The sequence below is a fragment of the Oreochromis aureus genome, linkage group 17 (genome assembly GCF_013358895.1).
Source record: "Oreochromis aureus strain Israel breed Guangdong linkage group 17, ZZ_aureus, whole genome shotgun sequence".
Lineage (NCBI taxonomy): Eukaryota > Metazoa > Chordata > Actinopteri > Cichliformes > Cichlidae > Oreochromis > Oreochromis aureus.
Window position 1 is genome coordinate 1,891,635 of NC_052958.1, and position 20,584 is coordinate 1,912,218.

Below are 20,584 nucleotides of genomic sequence, written 5' to 3' on the forward strand. Positions count from 1 at the left end.
GTGCGCCAAAATGCTTTCCACATGATGACATCAATCATGGACTCGGATCAATAGTGGATCAATAGTGGTGATGGTTTTCATAATGAAACTCAATGAGGGGGAGGAGATTGCCTGGTCAATGGTTTAGGGAGGAGCTAAATTGTGTTGTCTTTAATAATTGGTTGTCCGGTCAAGCTACTACCACGTGGGAGTAAGAATAAGCCAATAGGCGCTACTTGGGGCGTGGCCTAGAAAAGCGTCGCTGCCATCATGCTAGCTGAGGAAGACCTGTGTAACTAGCTTTGCGAACTCATGTATTGAGCGTTTTGGTGTGTTTGCTTTTTTTAATGTGCGTAGTGTCATTTTTTTTCACAGTCACTGGGAAGTAAAATGGAAACAGCAACTTGTGTTTGAGGACGGTGAATTTTTCTTTCAAAAAGGACGTAGGACAGCGGTCTCGGTTTCCTAGCCTGTAAGCTAGCGCGGCCATCACGACCAGAACAACACACACCACAAGTCGGCGTTTGGCAGTTGGACCTTTCTGCCACCATCATGGAGAAGGTAGTTCGCATAACCTGTGTTTATTACGGTGGTTTAAGCTGTATAGCTGGTGTCATAAGGCATACTGTAATTGTAAGCCAGCTAACTGAGGCTACCGGCTAGCTGCTAGCCACACCTGCTCCTCCTGTTGGTATTCAAGGCCAAGCCGGCATCGATTTGTGCTCTGAGCTGCTCAGCTCTGTCTTGCTCATTTGAAACCTCTTGATGGACACTGTGCGATATTGCATCCACTTTGGAGGTTAATGGCGACGTTGAGGTCGGGGGGAGGCGGCAGGTTTGTTGTCGTGAAAGATGCGGTAACGCCCTGGATGCTGTATCCAGTCATCTGCAGGGACCTGTCACCTGCTCAGCAGCATCTGCATTAAGAGAAGCACACATACACTCGTGTCGGTGGTGATGATTTAGACTGTTGCTGTCAGCCGACGCGAGTAAACTACAGCAGTCTGGCTGCTAAAAGTCAGATGATTTGAGATTTGCGATCTTTGGAGTCGTAACAAGTTGAAGATGAAAGACAAATGAAATCAGAGCTGCAGAGTCTAACAGTCACCTCACTTTCTTTCCACAGGCTGATTTCTTGAAAGGACTTCCTGTCTACAATAAGAGCAACTTCAGCAGGTTTCATGCAGATTCTGTTTGTAAAGCATCTGTAAGTAGCCTTTAAAATCACTTCATGCAGTTTTTTAAAGGTTTGCTCATACATAGAAGGCACAGCTCTAATTTACAGCCTCTTTCTGATCTGTCCTATAGAACCGCAGGCCCTCCGTGTACCTACCAACACGTGAATACCCCTCTGAACAGAGTAAGTACAGTTGAAACTGTAAACCAACCCTCTCTGCTGTGGTGGTGTTTTCAAACACTTAGTAACCGTGGCTAAACTAGCACCGTACGTCATGTCTTTTGTATGTAAAACATCTTGCATGTGTTCGTTTACAGTCATTGTTACAGAAAAAACCAACATTCTCCTGCGTTACCTCCACCAGCAGTGGGACAAAAAGGTGAGCATGTGCAGTTCTTTAATTTCTCTCTAGTCTTATTTCGCTGCCAGGGACCACATCCTCAATTAGGGTTAGGGTTAGGGTTTAACAGTCAGCAGGTACTCATGCAAGAACCTCACTAAATGCTGTGTATAGTGCAGGAAAGGAAATATATTCATGGAATTGGCAGAGGAGAGTATGAGCTGTGGTCCCACTCCTGAAATTCAAAAGTCTTTGTAAGGAGTCTTTATTAGCTGAAATAATCATGTGGTATAAAGCAGCTGTTTATCTGTGCTTCTGTCACTGACATGTGTTTAAAGACAGAGAGGATGTGATTTTGCTGATTCCTGTGTTAATCCTCTGTGTCAAACAGAATGCAGCAAAGAAAAGGGAACAGGAACAAGCTGAGGGTGACAGCCCGGCGCCTCCGAGGAAGATCGCCAGGACAGATAGCCAAGAGATGAACGAGGACTCATAAGTGCGCGTCTGAGTGCGTGTGCGTGTGTGTGTGTATACATGTGTGTTTGCATCCACGGGGTATAGCCAATTTAAGCAAAACCATAGGATAATCCCTCCTGCATGCAGACTTCCTGGTTTTTCCTGGACTATAGCAGGATGTCTTTCCTGGCATTCAGTTAAGTCACTCCAGAGAGAATTCCGGGAAATTCCCATTCACAAAGCCGCCATTTATGGTGTATGAAAATAACATTGGTAGAAATGATCTCAAGTCGTGGAGGGGAAATCATTACTGGTGTTTTGATTATGTTGGCTCTTCCCCATGTGGGCCAGTACACATGTATATGTTTGCGTGCATGCTGAGCTGTGAGTGCAGACTGCGCGTGTGCCGTACGTGCGAGTGGATCGTAGGATTAAGATGAGACGGACTGGACAGAAAATGTCAGACACTACTCTTAAAAATGTAACTGGTACAAGACTCGTGTAGCCTCTCTGTCATCCGGACAGTCTGTTCTGATTTGTGTGAATATTTTGTTACTGTTTTAATTTTATTTTATGATGTTTTTGTTGTTGTTTGTAAATGGCAATGAGCTTCCTGCCAGCCACAGTGCCCACCATCTCAGTTTCACTGCCCACTCTGCAACCACACGGGGGCATTGCGACTTCTTTTCCACACTGTTTGAATCGACAGAACCAAGAATGCACTGTGAAGAACAGCACAAAGTAGAAGCGACTCTTCCCGGATCCCCACCTTTTTAAACGTGTGGCTTCTTTTGTTTGTTTTATGGTGAATATATTAATATCTGCGTTCTATCCTTGTAGGATTAATGTTGTGTCGGCGTGGCTGAGAAGTAGTGTCGCGTCTAGCTCCTCCCTCTGGCTGGTCGAGGCGAGTAAGAAGAAAAAGAAAGCTGTTATGTCTTAATAGGAAAATACAGAAACAGCACAGACACTAAAGAGAAATATCTATAGTAACGTGTGGGAAAGGGAAAAGAATGCATAACGTGTGTAAATAATTACAGTAGCGTATCCAATTTAGTGTCTTTGTGTCTGCCTTTTTGTAAAAGACTACAGAATAAAGTAGAGAAGAGCCCCAGTGTCCAGTGGATGTTATCTTGCCTTGCATGTTAATGTTTCAGTGGCTGGATGTTATAATCCTGGACCAGAAATAAAGTGTTGGGGGGGGGGTGTTATTTTTGTGTGGAAGGTATTAGCCGAGAGGCCTTAAGACTCGTCACGATTCGGATCCAGCTCAGGGCCCGGGTTAGCGTTACTGCTCGTCTCATCTTTGTGACAGCCCTGGATGGTTTTTATTTTATTTCCCCCTTCTCGACTGAGAGCTGGCTGTTATGAGCACCGGGGGGTTTAGAGTATTATACTTTCAGCCGTAGAATGCACAATAAGCATGCACAGCAAAGTGCAGCTGCCATCCTGCCTTGTTCCTTGTATGACATTCAGTTCGTATTGGTGTCCATATACTGTGCAACACCCAAAAAAGCTTTTCTTTTCCTGTCCTCTAAAAAAATTGTTCCTATCACTGCCCGGCTGAGTCACGACGAAACCTCCTCTCTTTCCTGTTTTGTGGGTCGACAGTGCGGTCAGTCATCTTCCTACCTACAGTGTAAATATCCCGTCTTGTTATTTCAAGTATAAAAACCACATTATGCTTCTGCTCAGATAGACTGTTCTACACCACCCGAAGCCTTGCCCCACATGTGTTAGATCAGATATGTTCTTTTTAGCTTTGCTGAAATAAAACTGGATTAAAACAGACTTTTTTGGTTTATGTGGTACTTCAAAAATGTAAAAAAGCAGTTCACAGCACATGGAATGCATTTGAAATAGTTTTATTAACTATTTGTCAGGTCTTACAAAAATATGACAAAATAAATTAAAAGAAATAAATAATCCCATTTCCCAGTATTTTTCTTTAAAAGATCTTTTTTTGTACAGTGGTACATTGGAAGAGCGTATGATGTTGTGTAAGTGAGGCTTCCATGAAAATGTCTCATCTTTGAGGTTCGGCTCGGGCTTTAATGTAGCTGCGGTGAGAGTCTCACCTGTTCACATCCACTCTGAAACACAGAAACATTAATACGTCCATTCAGTCCTTTCCTGCTTATTCCAAATGAGGCAGACGATCTCCGAACCTTTCAAAGAAGCTGTTCTGATAAAGAGTCCGAGCTTCGGTCCTAATGCAGGCGATGCCTGCGCCGTGACGCTGCTGTTCCTCCAAACGTTACAGATCTCTGTTGCAGAACATGTTTCGCTGCAAAATGAAAAAAGTAACAAGCCGATTTCTGTTGTGATGCTCTTCAGCTTTACCTGAATAAGGTGGGAATGCACACATGGAAGTGACCTCCGCTCGGCATCAGCAGATCTATTCAGCGCAAAGTTCTGCTTCTCTATGGGACTTTTTCAAATGATGATAAATGGACTCTTATGCACCATGAATCATTTATCCATGAAATCCTGATGCTGCAAGAATAACAAGGGTTTCATGACACTGTGCTCAGCTACGTCATAACCGTCTCGCTCTGCTGCTCCCATGATCACAGACGCTGATGATGTCACGTTTGTCTTAGCCTCAAAATGATATTCCTAAAAATGATAACATGACTGCACAGACTATTTCGGTATTGCATTTAATGTCAGTAAGAACTTTTTGCCTCTCGGAAAGAACATTTTTCGTCTCTTCTGCAGGCATGTGAGCGAAAAATGGACAGACTTTTAAAACTAACACATTAAAGCTGCAACAGAATACAAAAACCTGTTTAGCCGATGGAGGCTGTTATTTTAGGTCAGGGTAGGTTCTTTACATTAAATAGGAAACAGGCGATCTGAGAGAGCTGACACTAAAACATAAAGGGGGGAAAATGCATAGAGTCTGGGTGAGGATGATGCTGTGGAACTGGGGTTTGAGGTTGGGTGGGGGGTGAGTGTAGAGCTTTAGTACTACACGTCAACTTTAACTCTGTATTATTGCCCGAATCCTCGCCGGAGGTGAAAGTGTGGAAATGCATAGTTAATGTTTCCGTATCTCGACAGTGCGACGGCCTCTGAATCCTCTCTCAGTGTCTCACATCATCACAAACTTGTCAGACTGCTTTAATTTTGCTGCCTGTGGTGTAGACTGGTGACTAAATAACCAGCTTCTTAACGTCATCATTTTATGTGGATAAACTGGCGCCACCTTCTGGAGACCCCGCAGAAGTGAAATACCAGCTAAGGGTAGATGTGCTGGGCTCGTTGAAAATACATGGATCATGCAAACAATATGCAAAGTACAGTACTGTGAAAAAGTTTTAGGCACTCTGAGATGTTTGTATGTTTTTGTAAATCACATGATGTCATCCTGCTTTTTGAAAAATGATGATGACCTCAAAATGTATCTTCAATGAGAAAAGGGAGTCCTGCAACACATGCATTGGTCCCTGCAGAACCTTGATGGTGATGTCATCAAGTAAGTCAGTAAATGCATGAAGGGAGAGACGCAGCCCGACTCCAGAGAAGGATTCTGGGTAAGATCTCCATAATGACTGAGCGACATGAAGAACTGCAGCTGCAGGCAAGTCTACTGTGGAAAAGTAATTAAATCATGTTCTCGCTGATGTAGGGTTTTTCTATTTACTGAACTCCTGTCAGGTAAACTGACATCACGTGTTTTAGTGCCTAAAACTTTTATAGAGTACTGTACGTCTTGGGTTAACATTTATTCTGAAAAGTTCTGCACTGGTTAAAAAAGGGGGAATTTCCATCATCTGCAAATAAAAACAGCTGTTCAAGAACAAAAGAAAACATGAATATTTTGAAAGCTCGTTGTTGCCGACAGCATGCACCATGTGAAAGGAGGAAATGAAAAGAAATGCAGTTTTTTGCATAATGATGAGGCAGGCTGGTGTGGGCCCTCTGTGCCGAGGTGGTTTCTATGCAGGGCGTCAGGCTTTAGTGCAAATGTTACTTCTTTAACTCTGTGCTCGTTTGCCAAGTCTAGCTGGAGTTTGTGGAATGAGGCACCATCTGTGTTTACAAGGCGCTCTACGGGCTCGGATGGAGAACAGCATGCGACGGGCATCTCTGCTCCTTTTCCTCGAAAATCACTCGCTCTTCCAAAATACTGTGATTTTTACGACTTACTAAGCTCACCGCTTTCTATTCGAGCAAACCGGGTTCTGCAAAGCTCAGACCTCACCTCTGCTTTGAAAATAAAGCTGGTGATACATCAGGGGCGACTGTTAAGGAGGGGCTTATGCGATGATTGACACTTAATAAAAAAACAAAAACACTGACTCATATTGCTTTTCCACTCTTCAGCTTCAGTATGAAAGCGAAGGGCCCAACAACTCCTCGCAGTTTAAAAATGAGACTGATTTCTAACGATCGTTGTGTGGTGACAGCTAAAAAAAACACTCTCAGTAATTATTTGATGTACAATCTCTGATCCGTTCGTACCGCCATGTAAGCGTTTTCTCCTTAAACTCCTCCCCTCCACGACAGACTGTCACGTGTTGGTGTGAAGCCAACGAGATGTTTACAATTTCTGACAAGAAGAAATCAGGAAACACAGCTCTGCTTTAAAGGCTTAAAAATATTAGAAACGCAGCTCATGCATTTCTTTATGTATTGCAGACAAGGAAGAATTTGTATATTTGTGTGTGTGTGTGTGTGTGTGTGTGTACTCGGTCATGGGCTTTCGTCTTTCTTACAAAGCCTGTTTTTTTGTTTCTTTCTTTTTTTTAATTTATTTTTGTCTCGCAGCAAAAAAGCCAAACCGGAACAACAGTCTCGTCTCATCAGCTTCAGCTCCGAGTACACCGGCCTGTGACAGCACAGAGGGCAGGTCAGGCCTTCCTCACAGTAAACACGTCACCTGTTCAGGTGAGATGGAACCAAAGACAAGTTGGGCTTTTTGTTGTTGTTGTTTTCTAGATTTTAAAACCAGCCGCGTCCAAGTCTGACGAATGTCCGTTCTCTGCGCCTTCCCCTCCGGGTGAGGGGATCTCGTCTGGAACGCCATTCAAGTCAGACCGGGAAGGCTGTCTTTCCGACGTCTGCGATGATGACCCCTCTCCTGACCGGGGCAGCGGAGCCCCGTTCGTGCAAGTCCCTCCCTCGGATTTCCCAAAGTTAAACAACTTCCCGGGGTTGAAGGCTTTATTGGGTGACTGAGAACGCTCCTGAGAGCTGCTACCTGATAATGATGATGATGATGGCGCCGCTGTCGCCGTGGCGCCGGCGGATGTGGCGCCGGTGGCCGCAGAAGCCGCAGCACCTTCCCTCTTATTCTCAGGCGACTTGAGGAATTTGAAGCTCAAGAAGCCGGGCAGTTTTGGCTCGCTGCCCGTGGGTGACTGAGGGGAGCGGGCGCCACCCGAGGAGAACTTGCTCTGCAGCGGGATGATCTGCTTCAGCTTCATCACGTTATTATTGGCCAACAGGGAGCTGGGCCTCTTGGGCTTGTCCGACCCGCCGCTCCCTCCTCCGCCTCCACCCCCAGAACGTGATTTGCTGCCGTGACCTTTGTCGTGGTGGTGATCCCCCGAAGGGTCGCCTTTGCTGTCGTCCCGCTCCCTCTCCCTGCGAGCCATGTGCTCTGCCTGCCTTTGCCTCTCCTCCTCCTCCCTCTTCCTCCTCTGCAGCTGCTGGTAATGCTGCTGCGCCTGCCGCTCGTGCTTCTGCAGAGGAAGGGAAACGTTCTCACAATGCATTCACAAAGAATCAGCACTAGCCAACTACTACAATACTGCAGCGCGACGTCTAAAAAAGCCTTACTACAGTCAGAATCTTGCATTAGTGCTCCCGGGGCAGCTACAAGCTAATCTCTTTTTCTGTGTTGTGCAGCAGAGCTGACAACTTTACAGTAACACAGTCATTTTGCTACAATATCAAAGCAACTTTAGTCATTTATTTCCAAAAAGAAACAACTGCAGTTCTGTAGCATCATAAGGTTAATGAGGGAGACTAAAGGGCTTCTTCAAACTCCCTGAAGTCACCTTAAAGGCCTCCCTGCGCTGGTAATCCAGTTTAGCCATCTCCTCTTTGACCCACGTAGGAATGTCGGGAATAGCCACATGGATGATGTATTTCAGCAGGATGGCAAAGTGCTGCAAACAGACAGAGAGGTGGAAAACAAGTCAAAGAATTATAAAGTAATTCACGTACAGTAAATAGGACACAGTGCTTCAAACACCCTCTTTAAGCACTTGAGGTCATTCTCGCAACGTTTGGGCTCAAACTATCTTCATTATCAGGGCAGCACAGAGCTGCAGGCTGTTTACCTCTGTGGCTGCAGACGGCCGGCACACAGTGAAGCACAGCCAGTTTCTAAATATGTTACAACTGCAGCAGCAGCGTTGTGCACAGAGGGTTTCAGTTCCTTTGTTCATGCGTTTGGTGAGTTAAAACCGGTTTGATGTCATCGCTTTGAACAGCACGGGCGATTTGATACTTTGGAATAAGTTGTTACACAAAAGGGGTTTTTTTGGTCAGCGAGTAAAGATTATCTCACTGCAAAAACTATAAAATGCGTAGTTATAATATAACAGCACGTGTCATGACGTGACCGCCAATCTCCTATTAGTAAACTATTTCCTGTTGTGTCATGAAAGTGGAATCTCGGTGTTAAACAGTTTACCGTCTGATGAAGTGGTTTGAGTAAATGTTTGTTCTGTTAAATGTCCATCGCAGTCTTTACAGGTAGGAAAACTGTGTGACGGGAAACGGCTGAAAGAGCGCCGCTGTGTTTCCGACTGACGAGCAGGAAGTAGCTGCGGTACCTCGAGGATGACGATGGAGATGATGGCCATCTCAGGGCTGAGCCATGGAAAAAGACGCTGTAGCTGACCACACTGACCAATCAGGTAGCAGTTCACTATGATGGCAATCAGGCCCATGGCTTCCATCGCAGTCTGTGAACGGGGAAAAAAAAAAAAAAACAGGTTTCCATTTTTTTCTGACTTTGCTCTTAAATCAAGTTCAGCCAGACTCTGATTACTGATTAACTTCGGTTATTAACATTAATGCCGTTTGTGTGTTAATCGACTCCCCTTGACCTTTAAATCCATCACTTTTAGATGTTCACACAGTGCATTTCTTACCTGCCACTGGCCGATGCTCTCCACACGGACTCCAAAAGGTCTCTGCAGGCCGGTGCAGAGCTTAAAGGCATCACTGCGGATCTCTATGATGTTGTTGATGAGAGCGCACATGGCAGCCAGAGGAAAGGCGGAGGAGAAGAGCACCACGTAGCCAAACTGGACAAACATCTCCTGGTAGTCTTGGAAAGTGTCCTAAGAAGGACAAAGTGGAGCAATGAGCCAAACACGGTCTGTTCAGTACGTGACTACGTGCTGAGGACGACGCTGCATTTTCTGTGGACTAAAGTCATTTGTAGATGAGATATTTAAGATATAATGAGATATGACAGTCATACAAGTGTTTGTAACCTTTTGAGTTCTGTAGGATTCATGTTGTAGTTCTCATATTCAAAATGTGACCAATTTATAAAGAGAATAATAGAGAACGTGTCATTCTGCCTGTAAATATTAGATGTTTAGAATGAACTGTGATGAAACTCTGCAGGTGGGTGGAGTCGAGTCATGTTAACAATCCAGCAAACTGTGGCTTACATCTACCGAGGTCTGCAGGGTCAACTTAACGATTTATTGGTCAGAAAAATGATAAAAAGGCTTATGACTTAGAAACTATGATTATTACACGTGTGGTGGACAGTCAACATCGGTCGACATATGTAAAGTACTGATTTTAAAAGGCTCAAAATATCACATTTGACTCGGATTGATCTGAAGCTCAAAGTGACAGTAATGCTGTACCGAGCTATGTAAATCTATGCAGGCTTTTAGTGATTCTAAGTTTCACGTTACTCAATCACCTCTGATCGCTTCTTCAAGGTCAACTGAGGTCAAACTTTCAAAAGAATCTCAGATCTTTAAAACTATGCTTCACATTCTGCTGCCCTATGGGGATACTAAATATCACACTACAGTTTGGATCCAAATATGTCACACTTGACCTCTGACCTCACTTTTGCATTTCCCTTCTGTCAGTAGTTTAAGGAGCTTGGAAAAAAAATAGTCTGGACTTCTTTAAGTTTCCTTGAAGATGTTTCATCCGAGAAGCTTCTTCAGTTCTAAGAGCGACTGGTGGACAGTCCCAGAGCCCTGTGGGAGTGTCCCCAAGAGGGTCGTGGACCCCCTATTGATCCTCTACCTAATCACACGAGCCAAGGTGTGAAAACAGGTGTAGGTCACAATCAGTCAAAGTTTTGGGTGAGCTGACTGTGAAACCTAGCCCCACCCTATCATGTGATTTCCTGAGGTCAAAGGGCCCAGGATGTGAGTGGATGTTAAGGCGTCTGGGAAGGATCTCAAAACTGGATTATAGATGTGTTTTAAGCCCTGCCTCTGTTCAAAGATGGTCGTCCACAGTGGACATAGATGTTTCTTTCACTGACGATGCTTCTTGGATGAGAGGTGAGAAGAAGTCCAGACACTTTTCTTTCCGAGCTCCTTAGACTAGGATGAGCTGGATGACTGAGAACCTTCACAGACACCTTCTGTCAGTTATTTCAAGTCTATTAAAATGAGTTTCAAAAGCATAAAAAAGTTTAAAAAGAGCAAAGTAAACACCGCCCAGAGAGTGAGTCTGTGTTTGAAACTGTCACTGATGTGTTTCTGCTGGGAAACAGGAGGAAATGATAATCTCCTACGACGGTAATAACAGATTAAATATGAGAACAACACCCAGGGTAACAGGATACGTGCAGGGTGAGTACATATGCACACTTACTGAGTACGTCTGCATGCAGCTCTCCATCTCCGCCTGGGTGAGCGTGGTGCTCTCTCTCTCCTCTGGGGGATCCATCCACGATTCCCTTTTCGTTTTCGGCTCGACCCTCTCGGCGCTCCGGCCTCTTCTTCTGTGACGCAGCGATGTGCTGCCCTCAGATCCAGAAGGCAGCGGGGCGGCGGCGGCGGCACCAGCGGCAGCATTAGCAGCCTCAGCCCCGCCCCCGCTCGAGTCCTTCACATCATGAATTCCGTTGTCGTCGTCGTCGTCGCACATTTCGAACACCGAGGCCGGGTCCATTCCCTTTTCCACCATCGTGGGGCTTCCCTCCTCCAGAAAGCTGCTGTCCACGGGGGGCCCACTGCACGCCGCCTTTCTGTCCACCTTAACGACGACATCACTGATCAGTTACGTGATTCAACCTCTAAAGCGTGAACAAACTAACGCAGGTCACACGGCACTGTACCTTCTCTATGAAGCTCACTTTCCTCAGCTTCAAGCCGCAGTCGATCAAACTTTCCTCCTCCGTCTCTCCTTCGCTGAACCTCCCGCTGTCAGCCTCGTCCTTCTCACCTCCCTCCTCCTCATCAGGCACTCCACATCCTCCGTTCAGACACTTCTTTTCCCTGAGAGCAGGTGAAGAGGCAGATAAACGTCAGAGTAACTGTGTGCCACTCACAGCGGCGTTCTGGTGGTCTGTGCACTCGATGTCTGATAGCTATGAATCATAACTGCATGCGGTGCGTGAACAATAGCAGAGGACGATGTGTCGTTCTGTTTGAACCCGAGCGGCTCTGTTTGTAGTGACTAACGCAGTAAGTGTTGGTGTGAATGACAGCTAAACGCATCAACGTCACGGTTCGCCACACCGACACAATCGGATCTTTCAGCACATCCTTTCTTTACTGCATCATCTTTACTGAACAGCTGACAGCACCACCTTCTTTCTGGCTGCCCCACTCCAGGCCTGGTGCCCCTCAGTCCGGGTCCTGGCATGGTCTGGTCAGTGGGAGATGCCATGGCTCTTCCAGCTGCCAGCCGGGCATATTTCAGCAGCACTGAGAGCAGCAGGTCCCACACGGCTCGCAGCGTAAGCTCTCCCAGCTTGTGACGCTCATACAGGTAAGGCTGCAGCACCTCCTTAACGTTTTGAAGGAACTGGCGTATGATGAGTAGAGTGGCCAGCATCTGACAAACACAAGGCAGAGAAACAGCTGCAGCACTCACAGATCACAGCAGACTGATTGGAGCATTGAAAAGAAACAACAGGATGGATTACAGTGGACAGAGCAGAGAGAGAGAGAGAGAGAGAGAGAGAGAGGTCTTCATAAAATAAGGGAAGAACATTTCAAATAAAGAGACGTGTATGCAGACTGTGTGCTCAAGGAAGCTCCGCCCTATTCAAAGCAGTGGGAAGGACCCTGTAACTGGGGGTCCTGAGGTCTGTGTTAGGCAGCAGATCTGGTTTATCCTTCAGTCGTTGTGTCACGTCCTAATCTAACTCTAAAAAGTCCAGCAGCCTCCCACCTACAGACCTCGCTGCACACGGCTGACAAGAACGAACCGCCGATCTCAACTACACTGTTTCACCAAGCCGAGACACAAAGTGACGCACAATATTCAACATGCACACCCCAATAATTAAACCTCCACCCTGTGGCAGCACAGGGTGGAGTGAAAAGTTCATCAGTCTTGAAACTACAAAGTCTCTTTAGACGCAGCAGTCAAGACGTGTGACAGGCTTATCTGTGGACAGCTGACTAGAAGCATCAAAGTTGTCATGTTTTCCCGGCTCTGTCATGGCTGCACCTCTTCCCACGGTCCCACAGAGGCCCGGTCCCTCGTTTAAATACTTTGACCTGTGGGTGAACAGGAGACGTCCAAAACAGGAACGTGTTTGTGCTTTAAAAGGAACTGACGGGAAGCAGAACGGCTACAAATAAAATAATTTCATTCGTTTTAATCTCATGTGTGAGTCCAACAAGGACAAAGTTCTTTGTTTCTGAAAATCTAATCTGAGAGAAGAAATATAAATGATGCGTGACAATAACAGAGATTAAGATTAAACGGGTAACTGAACACAACTATACTCTTATCATTTTGGGATTCATGTGTAATAACACTGTAGACCTTCATTTATGTTTGATTCTTATTGGATGTGAACGTGTCTGTCTGTGCACACAGGATTTATTTAGCTTTACAAAATAAAGCTGCTTATTTAATCTGGTTAAACTCTGTGATCTCCTGTTTTTTCCAACAAATAATGTTTCTTTGTTTGTCTGATCTTGTCAATAACCACAAAAACAGAAACTGAGTTGCATTAAAACATAACTGAGCTTTAACAGTCAAAGCCAAGAGTTTAATATGTCTTCATTCATTTAATACACACATGCAGAGGTTAGACATTTCAGAGACTGCATCACTGCAAAGCTCAGTTCCTCCGGGTCAAACACTGATGCAGAAGATGCTACAGCACAGAAACACAGAGAGCATAATGGACATAGTCTTCTGTCAATAATGGACAGTACAGGAAGTGAGAGAAGGAGACGCTGGTCTCTGATTGCTGATATATCTCAGCACTGCTTAGTCACATAACAGCTGATTTCTCTCTCATCAGCTGGAAACAAGAAAAGTCTCACATGTTTTCAAACTGATCCTTCGTGGGAGTTCTAGTAAATGGATTAACTGACTCTGAAAAAGCTTGTACCTGGGCTGTGCTGGTTTAAACTGGGAAAACTGGGAAGTCAGCTGACACCGAGAGTCTGAAAGGTGGAGCAGATGGTGAGAAGCTGAGGGACAAGACGACTCACAGAGAGGAAAAAGCCCAAGAAAGAAATCCACAATTCCCATCACAAGGATAACCAAGGACTGATCCCAAAAGAAGAAGCATGAAGAGGCGTGTTTTGAGAGTTGATGTCATTGAATATAAAGTTTGTTTTAGATAATCAGACGTTATCTGCTGACAGCTACAAAGTCCCAAGTCTCCCAAATACAGAGACATAATGAAAGCAGCCCTGCAGCCATTTAACAACATGGAAGTTTGGAGCTTTCAGCAGACAAACCAGCACAAGTTCTTTCCAAAGCACAGCTGCTCACTGATTGGCACCGAGCTGGCATGCAAAGGCATAACGGAGGTGGTCAGAAACGGACCTCTGACCTTCCCTACACGCGTAACAGGGATCGTACTTTGTTCCCGAGTAAAGCCCTGAAGAACCAGGGAACAGAGACCACCAGCATCTTGATCTTCAGGGAGACGTGAGGCAGCACATTGACCCGGACCTGCCGCTGCAGACTCCTGATCAGAGACAACACCAGCAGCATCTTCCACAAACGGACAAACGCACAGATGTGCGGATTAATGACAACGTCGACGAGTGCGTGTGAGTATCTGAGCGGCGGAAACGTCTCACCTCTTTCAGGCGCTCCATGTCTTTGAGGTAGAATCCGATGTAAAAAAGGCTGAGATAGGAATTTACAAACTGAAACTGCAAGAGACAGAAATGCCAGGTGTGATTAAATAGGAAGAGGAATTAGCACTATAAATCCCAAAGCAAAGGACGACACTTACAAGAACCATTTTGATGATGAGATTTTTCTCATAGGCACTCTGGAGTCTATAGTTTTCTGTGGAAACAACATCAGCCATCTCTTAACACACCTGGCGAACCATTAAAAAAATGCAGCACACAGTGAAAGTTTTGATAATTAACTACTTAATTAGTAACTAATGAACAGACTGGTACTTCTGTAGTGCTTCACTCCTTTATTTGAGCGCTCAAAGCACTTTCTTCTACAAGCCTGATTCACCCAATCACACACTCACACACACACACACTCACACACACACACTCACACACTCACACACACACACTCACACACACACACACACACACACTCATGCCTTTTTCGTTCAGCCTAACATTCACACACGCTGATGGACGCATCGTGTCCAGACTGCAGGAACCTTCTGATTAGTCCGACCTGCTCGACCTCTCGAGCTGCAGCCAGCTCAGCAGGTCACGCTCAAAAGGAATTGCAAGCGATTCATAATTAATATTAAGGAAGCGACTTTTAGAAGATCATCTTCAATAAGAGACGCTCTGCTCTGAATCTGCGGTTACGTTTTACCGGCCTAGAAGCTCAGCGCTCACCCATGTCATTGAGCCAGCAGGCGATTTTCCTGTACACCTCATCACATGCAGTCACAGTGATAGCGAGCATGATTTTGGGGATGAAGCGAGCCAGCCGAGGCATTTCCTTGATCCCCATCACAAACTCCTGCAGAGACACAAATACAACTTCTCACTTATCAGCCCCCAAAGGAAATAAACACTCGCATTCTGGAGCCGGATTATGAAGCGTGCAGTCTATTCGTGTATTATCAGTTACTGTTGTTTTGGTTTCGTGGCCATTAAAGCTTCTTTAAAACGCTTCATTACGTCAAACTCTAAAAGAAATCTGACAAAAGAAGATGATTTTTTGGTGTTAAATTTGCTGCTGCGTTCATCAAAGCGGGACACAACAAAGAAAACAGATGCTGACAGCTGGACTGACCTGCAGCTCAAAGCAGATGAGCATGACCAGGAAGACAAAACAGAGACAGAGGATACAGATGGGCAGGCTGACCAGCCACCTGAATAGACGCCTCCGCCACGGAGGATAGTAGAACTCCTCGCATCCCGTTATAGGACTGCAGCGCTTGATTCCCTGCAGACAGGCAGAGAACATGAAACAGCGTTAAAGAGGAGAGGCTGGAGGAAAAAGTATTATCTGTAGAAAGCACTTTTATTTGAGTTCTCAAAGGTAAAAAGTGAAGCGGAGCCTTCAGCCATCGATACACGGGAGACTCGCTGCCTTTATTGTTAGCTTTAAATGTTCCTTTTTGATAAAGCCAATATTTCAGGGGTGGATCAGGTGACCCTGAGCCACTCATTAGTGACACTGTTAGATAAAAACAATAACAGTCATATTTTTGTTTTGTGCTTTTTCTCCTCTTTGCATTTTTTTCTTCAACTTTTGAAAACACAAAGTGCAAAATGTGCACGTTTCACATAAATGGACATAAATGGACTGTTTTCTACTCACTGCTCAAAGCACTTTATACAACTCGCCTCATTGACTCACATCAGTACTGTGGTTAAGTCGAGGCAGCCGTCAGAAATGAAACCCGTCCTGTCGAGTCTCTGATCTAAGCATTTACTGTAATTCATTTGCTTCCCATTAAGTTTTGAATCCATTTTAAAATTCTTGTATTTGTTTTTAAGTCTCTTAATGGTCTCGCCTCTTCTTATCTGTCTGAGCTGCTTCACCCTGATGTGCCGCCGCCTGCTCTCAGCTAACCAGGTGCTTCTGACTGTCCTGGAGACATATTAGAAATCCAGAGGAGATCGAACCTTTGCAGCTTTGGCTCCCAAAATGTGGAATGAGCTTCCTCTCAGGCTCCATCCCTCAGCTCATTTAAAAACACACCTTTCCTCCTCGGCCTTTAGCCGATGTGAGTTATCATCTGTGTTTTTGCCCTGTGTATGTACCTGCACCGATTTATTCTTTTGTTCTCTTATTTTTATTTTTGTACAGCACTTTGATCAGCTGTTGTGTTGTTTTTGAAGTGAAATTCTCACAAACACTGTTTATGCTTTTGTACTGAAGTGCTTTCTATCTGACATTCATACTTCATTATTTTCTTTCCCGAAGATATTTGGCATCCAGGCTGGAGCAGCCAGGGATCAAACCACCGACCTTCCGATTAGTGGACGACCTGCTCGACTCCTGAGCTACAGCCAGTCAATCAATCAATCAATCAATCAATCAATCAATCAATCAATCAATCAATCAATCAATCAATCAATCAATCAAGCAATCACTCCTCAGTTCCACTTCTGACATCTCCTTGTAATGGGGTAAAAAACTAAACCTCCGTTCCCAAATTATATAGTTGAAGTTTCTGTCAATAATAGCAGGAGAAAAAAGTCAACTGTACAGGAGTCAGCATCATTCTGATGTGGCCGCTATCATTGGTGAGCATTTATCAACAGGTCGCTGTATTTTCAGCTGTAGTCCTGCAGGGATGTTTTTCCATAACAAGGACAGCATGTAACCAGTTTCACCAGTGTTATACTGGGAGCTTCCAAAAAGCTATTGTTTCTCATTTTTAAATATTATCTGGATATTTGCCCACTATAGAGCAAATATCACTCAGCTTCATTACATGTTGGACTATTTGTTGATTCATGCTCTGCTTTAAATCTGTCCTCCTATTTTCCATCAACTTTCAGATCCACATTGTTCACCTTTAATTCCTGTTACAAAGCTTTGTTCAGTGTTACTCTGCTGTATAGTCTCTATCTGACGGTGTAAAGCACCTTGACTGAGTCAGAGTTAATTTCTCTCACCCGGAACTGAGGCCGTGGTTCCTCCAGGGACTCTGCAGGCGCGTCCAGCGTTCCCCACTTATACGCCAGCTCCGCCCCCCTCCGCTTCCACCGCTCCAGAAACAGAGTGGCCCACACCACATTGAAGAGGGCAAACACCACGCAGCAGATGTCCCGGCTCGTCTGAGGCAAGCATGCAGACATTTATCGGTTTGATTGGGCGGTGTCATTGTTTCCTATTCCTACACAAGCACACGGCTCGTCTCTGCTCACCTGATCGGACTCGGTGAGCATCCAAAGCACAAAGCCGATCACGGCAGGATATAACATGGAGGTGGTGTAGAAGCCCAGCCAGGCAAAATACATGGCAATCTTCACCCCGAAGTAGTCACAGATATCATCTGTTTATGAGATTGATAAGATACCAGTAAGAGAAACAGCAAAGTCAGAAATGGAAACAGCGTAAAAGCGTGCTTTAATTTATTAACCTAACGGCTGCTTCTCACAAACAGCCTGGACCCAAGACTTCATCAGCTGGCTGAGGATCCTCTGCTCATGGAGAGGGAACACCTGCTGGATCACACCTCTCGCACTCAGCTCCGGGACTGCAGAGAGTAAGTGAGCAGCAAAACATATTTAAGCAGATAATTTACTTTATTTAGTTAGAGAGAGAAACACTCGAGGAGAGGAAATCATAACTGCAGTAATCACACACATCGCAGCCTCCTGAAGACAACGGAGCGTTTAGCTCTGATCACTTACTGATTGGCTGGCCTTCCAGGAAGCTGATATTATGAAGCACCTCCCCTTGTTTGGCACGTAGATTGTCCAGCCAGTATTTAATGATGCTCTGCCTCTCCTGCAGCCGCCGAGAGGAGGAAGCAACGTGAGAAAAACGTTTCCCAGTGTAGTTACCTGGGAATAACTGGAGTCGCACTGACCTGCGAGGTGAAGAAGCACAGCTCGCTCTCGATGTTCTCGTAGATGTAGTCCTCCTCGCAGGAGAAGCTTCGTGTTCCTCCACCAAACTCGGGCTTCACTGCTTTCCTCAGTCCCATTTCCTCGGCGCCTCGCAGCAAACTGCACGACGACATCAGGCAGGTTTTTTTTTTAAAGCCAGCCTCAGACGCCCAGACTACATGTTTAATCTGTGTCATCTGCAGTGCATTAATCTCGTCTAATTAAATCTCCTTTTGTTTCTAATTGCCTACACAGCAACACCCGGGCTCTCACACTCTGCTGGTGGTTACACTGCACATTATGGAGGCGGCGAGAGGAATAATGGGAGTAATTACATAGTAACAACAACACGCGGTGTTGTCTCTCTTTTTACAGCTATGAATTATAAGCATGTATGCCTGCATACTGCCACGGTGCTTTTTTCTTCTAACATGAGTTTGGACTGTTGGTTAAACCGATGATTGAACACTAAAAATAATCCCAATAATCACCTGATTTATCTCCATTTATTCACAGCACTGCAGCATTTCTGTTTGGCCAGTTCTCCTTTTTACCAAGGAAAACAATGGTTTGTCCTTCAGCTGTAATGTCTGAACCTCATCTCATTTCCCATCATGCCTTCCTGCACATCTTCTATCCCCATGCTCTCGTCCTCTTTCATGCCCACGCTGTCTTCTCTCAGCCTCCCCTCTTCATCCATCGCTCTCCTCCCCTCCTTCTATCCCATCATCCTTTTTTCCATCTCCGTCTGTCCTTCCCGCCGGCCTTGTGCTGAAATCTCAATAATAATGCAGCTCCCTCTCTGTTCCCTACAGGCTAAGAGCTCACCTCGCCCTCACATGTATATATAGTCTTTACGCGCACACACAAAGAAGTACAGCCGATGTGGGCCTGTAACAGCCATCCATCATGCAGCTCCGTGTACTCGCAGGGGCAGCACAAAGAAGCACGGACGGCACCTGATGGATTACAGCAGAAATCTGAGGTGTAAGCTTCTGTTTCACAGCTGAATACTGCTTACAGCGCAGAACCGTCACAATAAAGGTCCTTGTGTGAGGAAGAAAAAAATAAGGCTTTATCTGTTTAAAGCAACTGTTTAGTAATCGAAGCCAAAACCAGGAGGCCTTTTAGAGGCGTGCAGCTGCTGCTGCTGCCAGGAATCTTAATGAGATTCTCTCTTTTCTTATTTCATCAAAAAATGTTCAGCTTTTTAACAAGAAAATACAAAAACACAAAGAGAGAAAGTCTTACTGTGAGGCTGGACGCAAAGTGTGGACAAAGCTAACCTTGTAAAAGAACGTAATACTGCTGATGGAGAGCTCTGCATGTAAGGGTTTATGCTAATGTAGCAGAGGTAATGCAGAAACTCAGCAGATCCAAATGCCACACTGTAAACTGCCCCGTCAGAGCAGCAGAATGAGTAACTGATGACACGTCAGGTAAGAAAATGTTCTGTTACAGCTGAATTTGCTGCTTTCAGATAAATGAATGAAGCCTTTCTGAAAATAACGAACAAAACGCTCCCGAGGCCACACGTACAGCTCCATCCTGCACCCAGAGCTGCTTCTCTTTCAACAATGATAACAACACAATTATAAATCATGTGATGATATAAAACACGCAGGACAAATGGCACAGCTGAACATATCCAATAAAACTGAAACAGGAAAGGATTTCTCACTGCTTCATGGTGGACCAGGAATCATTATCCGAGGGGAATTCAAGAGGACGTGGAGTACTTTCTGGGTTATGATTTCTATCACATGAAATGTAGGTCAACCAACAACAGCAGGTGTGTGTGTGTGTGTGTGTGTGTGTGTGTGTGTGTGTGTGTGTGTGTGTGTGTGTGTCTTTACATATCTTTGTGGGGACCAAATCCTGGTCCCCATGAGTTTGAGACTAAAAATGTGATTTCAGTGTCAGGGTTACAGTTGAGTTATGATTAGGTATCATCTCTAGGCAGGTGTATCTCTTAGGCATTGATTTTTCATGGTTAGGGTAAGCAGTTAGGGAAAATGAGATGTCCCCACAAAGATATGAAAACACATTACAGTGTGTGTGTGTGTGTGTGTGTGTGTGTGTGTGTGTGTGTGTGTGTGTGTGTGTGTAAACAGAGAGACTGATCGGGTCAAACTCCATTTTCTTTGAGCAAAACCCACTGGCACACTTTTAAAAAAGCACTCAGTCCATCCTTCCTCGCCACCTTTCCTCACCACTTCCTTTTTGCTTTTCTTTACCTTGCATCCTTTCTGCTTTTATCTCTCTCTCTCTCTGCCACGCCCCTTTGTCTCTCTCTCTTCTTTTCCACAATCTGTCCACTCTTATTGCATTCACAGGTAAAAGGTTTATTTTAGATAAGCCCTTTGTCTAAAAGCGCAGTCAGCACAGAGGACTCAACATTTGTTAAGAGGTGAAATGCAGCACAGGAGCAGCTGCCACCCTGATCCCCAGATTGTATTTCTCTGTATTTATACG

General features: G+C 45.1%; 2 protein-coding genes and 1 long non-coding RNA gene across 4 annotated transcripts in view; 2 read left to right on the plus strand and 1 right to left on the minus strand.

The window, feature by feature from the left end:
• The first annotated feature begins 202 nt into the window (after nt 1-202).
• On the plus strand, nt 203-3,743 carry dda1 (DET1 and DDB1 associated 1). The gene is made up of 5 exons (XM_039600991.1): nt 203-540; nt 1,106-1,186; nt 1,288-1,339; nt 1,474-1,535; nt 1,888-3,743. The coding sequence occupies exons 1-5, from the start codon at nt 532-534 to the stop codon at nt 1,990-1,992; spliced, it is 309 nt and encodes a 102-aa protein (XP_039456925.1). The 5' UTR covers nt 203-531; the 3' UTR covers nt 1,993-3,743.
• A 58-nt stretch (nt 3,744-3,801) lies between these two features.
• The window catches only part of ano8b (anoctamin 8b), a 38,346-nt gene continuing 21,563 nt past the window's right edge, over nt 3,802-20,584 (minus strand). Inside the window, exons 4-20 of one of the 2 annotated variants that reach the window (XM_039600990.1) lie at nt 18,091-18,229; nt 17,912-18,008; nt 17,638-17,754; nt 17,423-17,550; nt 17,171-17,332; nt 15,333-15,485; nt 14,930-15,056; nt 14,347-14,402; nt 14,189-14,263; nt 13,965-14,099; nt 11,719-11,966; nt 11,245-11,404; nt 10,779-11,162; nt 9,068-9,259; nt 8,747-8,878; nt 7,964-8,074; nt 3,802-7,645 (exon numbers count right to left, since the gene is read on the minus strand). In XM_039600990.1, coding sequence (XP_039456924.1) covers nt 6,896-7,645; nt 7,964-8,074; nt 8,747-8,878; nt 9,068-9,259; nt 10,779-11,162; nt 11,245-11,404; nt 11,719-11,966; nt 13,965-14,099; nt 14,189-14,263; nt 14,347-14,402; nt 14,930-15,056; nt 15,333-15,485; nt 17,171-17,332; nt 17,423-17,550; nt 17,638-17,754; nt 17,912-18,008; nt 18,091-18,229 — 3,166 coding nt within the window. In that variant the 3' untranslated portion in view covers nt 3,802-6,895. The remainder of the gene's footprint in view (nt 7,646-7,963; nt 8,075-8,746; nt 8,879-9,067; nt 9,260-10,778; nt 11,163-11,244; nt 11,405-11,718; nt 11,967-13,964; nt 14,100-14,188; nt 14,264-14,346; nt 14,403-14,929; nt 15,057-15,332; nt 15,486-17,170; nt 17,333-17,422; nt 17,551-17,637; nt 17,755-17,911; nt 18,009-18,090; nt 18,230-20,584) is intronic. The other variant, XM_031758684.2, reaches the window with a different exon arrangement.
• On the plus strand, nt 8,090-9,153 carry LOC120433919. The gene is made up of 3 exons (XR_005608838.1): nt 8,090-8,363; nt 8,658-8,908; nt 9,044-9,153. It is a non-coding gene; the product is annotated as an uncharacterized LOC120433919 (long non-coding RNA).

Excerpts from the sequence above, each read along its gene's own strand:
- dda1 (XM_039600991.1), top strand. Across the intron at positions 1,187-1,287 it reads ATTCTGTTTGTAAAGCATCT|AACCGCAGGCCCTCCGTGTA; the intron begins GTAAGTAGCCTT and ends TCTGTCCTATAG. Across the intron at positions 1,340-1,473 it reads TGAATACCCCTCTGAACAGA|TCATTGTTACAGAAAAAACC; the intron begins GTAAGTACAGTT and ends GTTCGTTTACAG.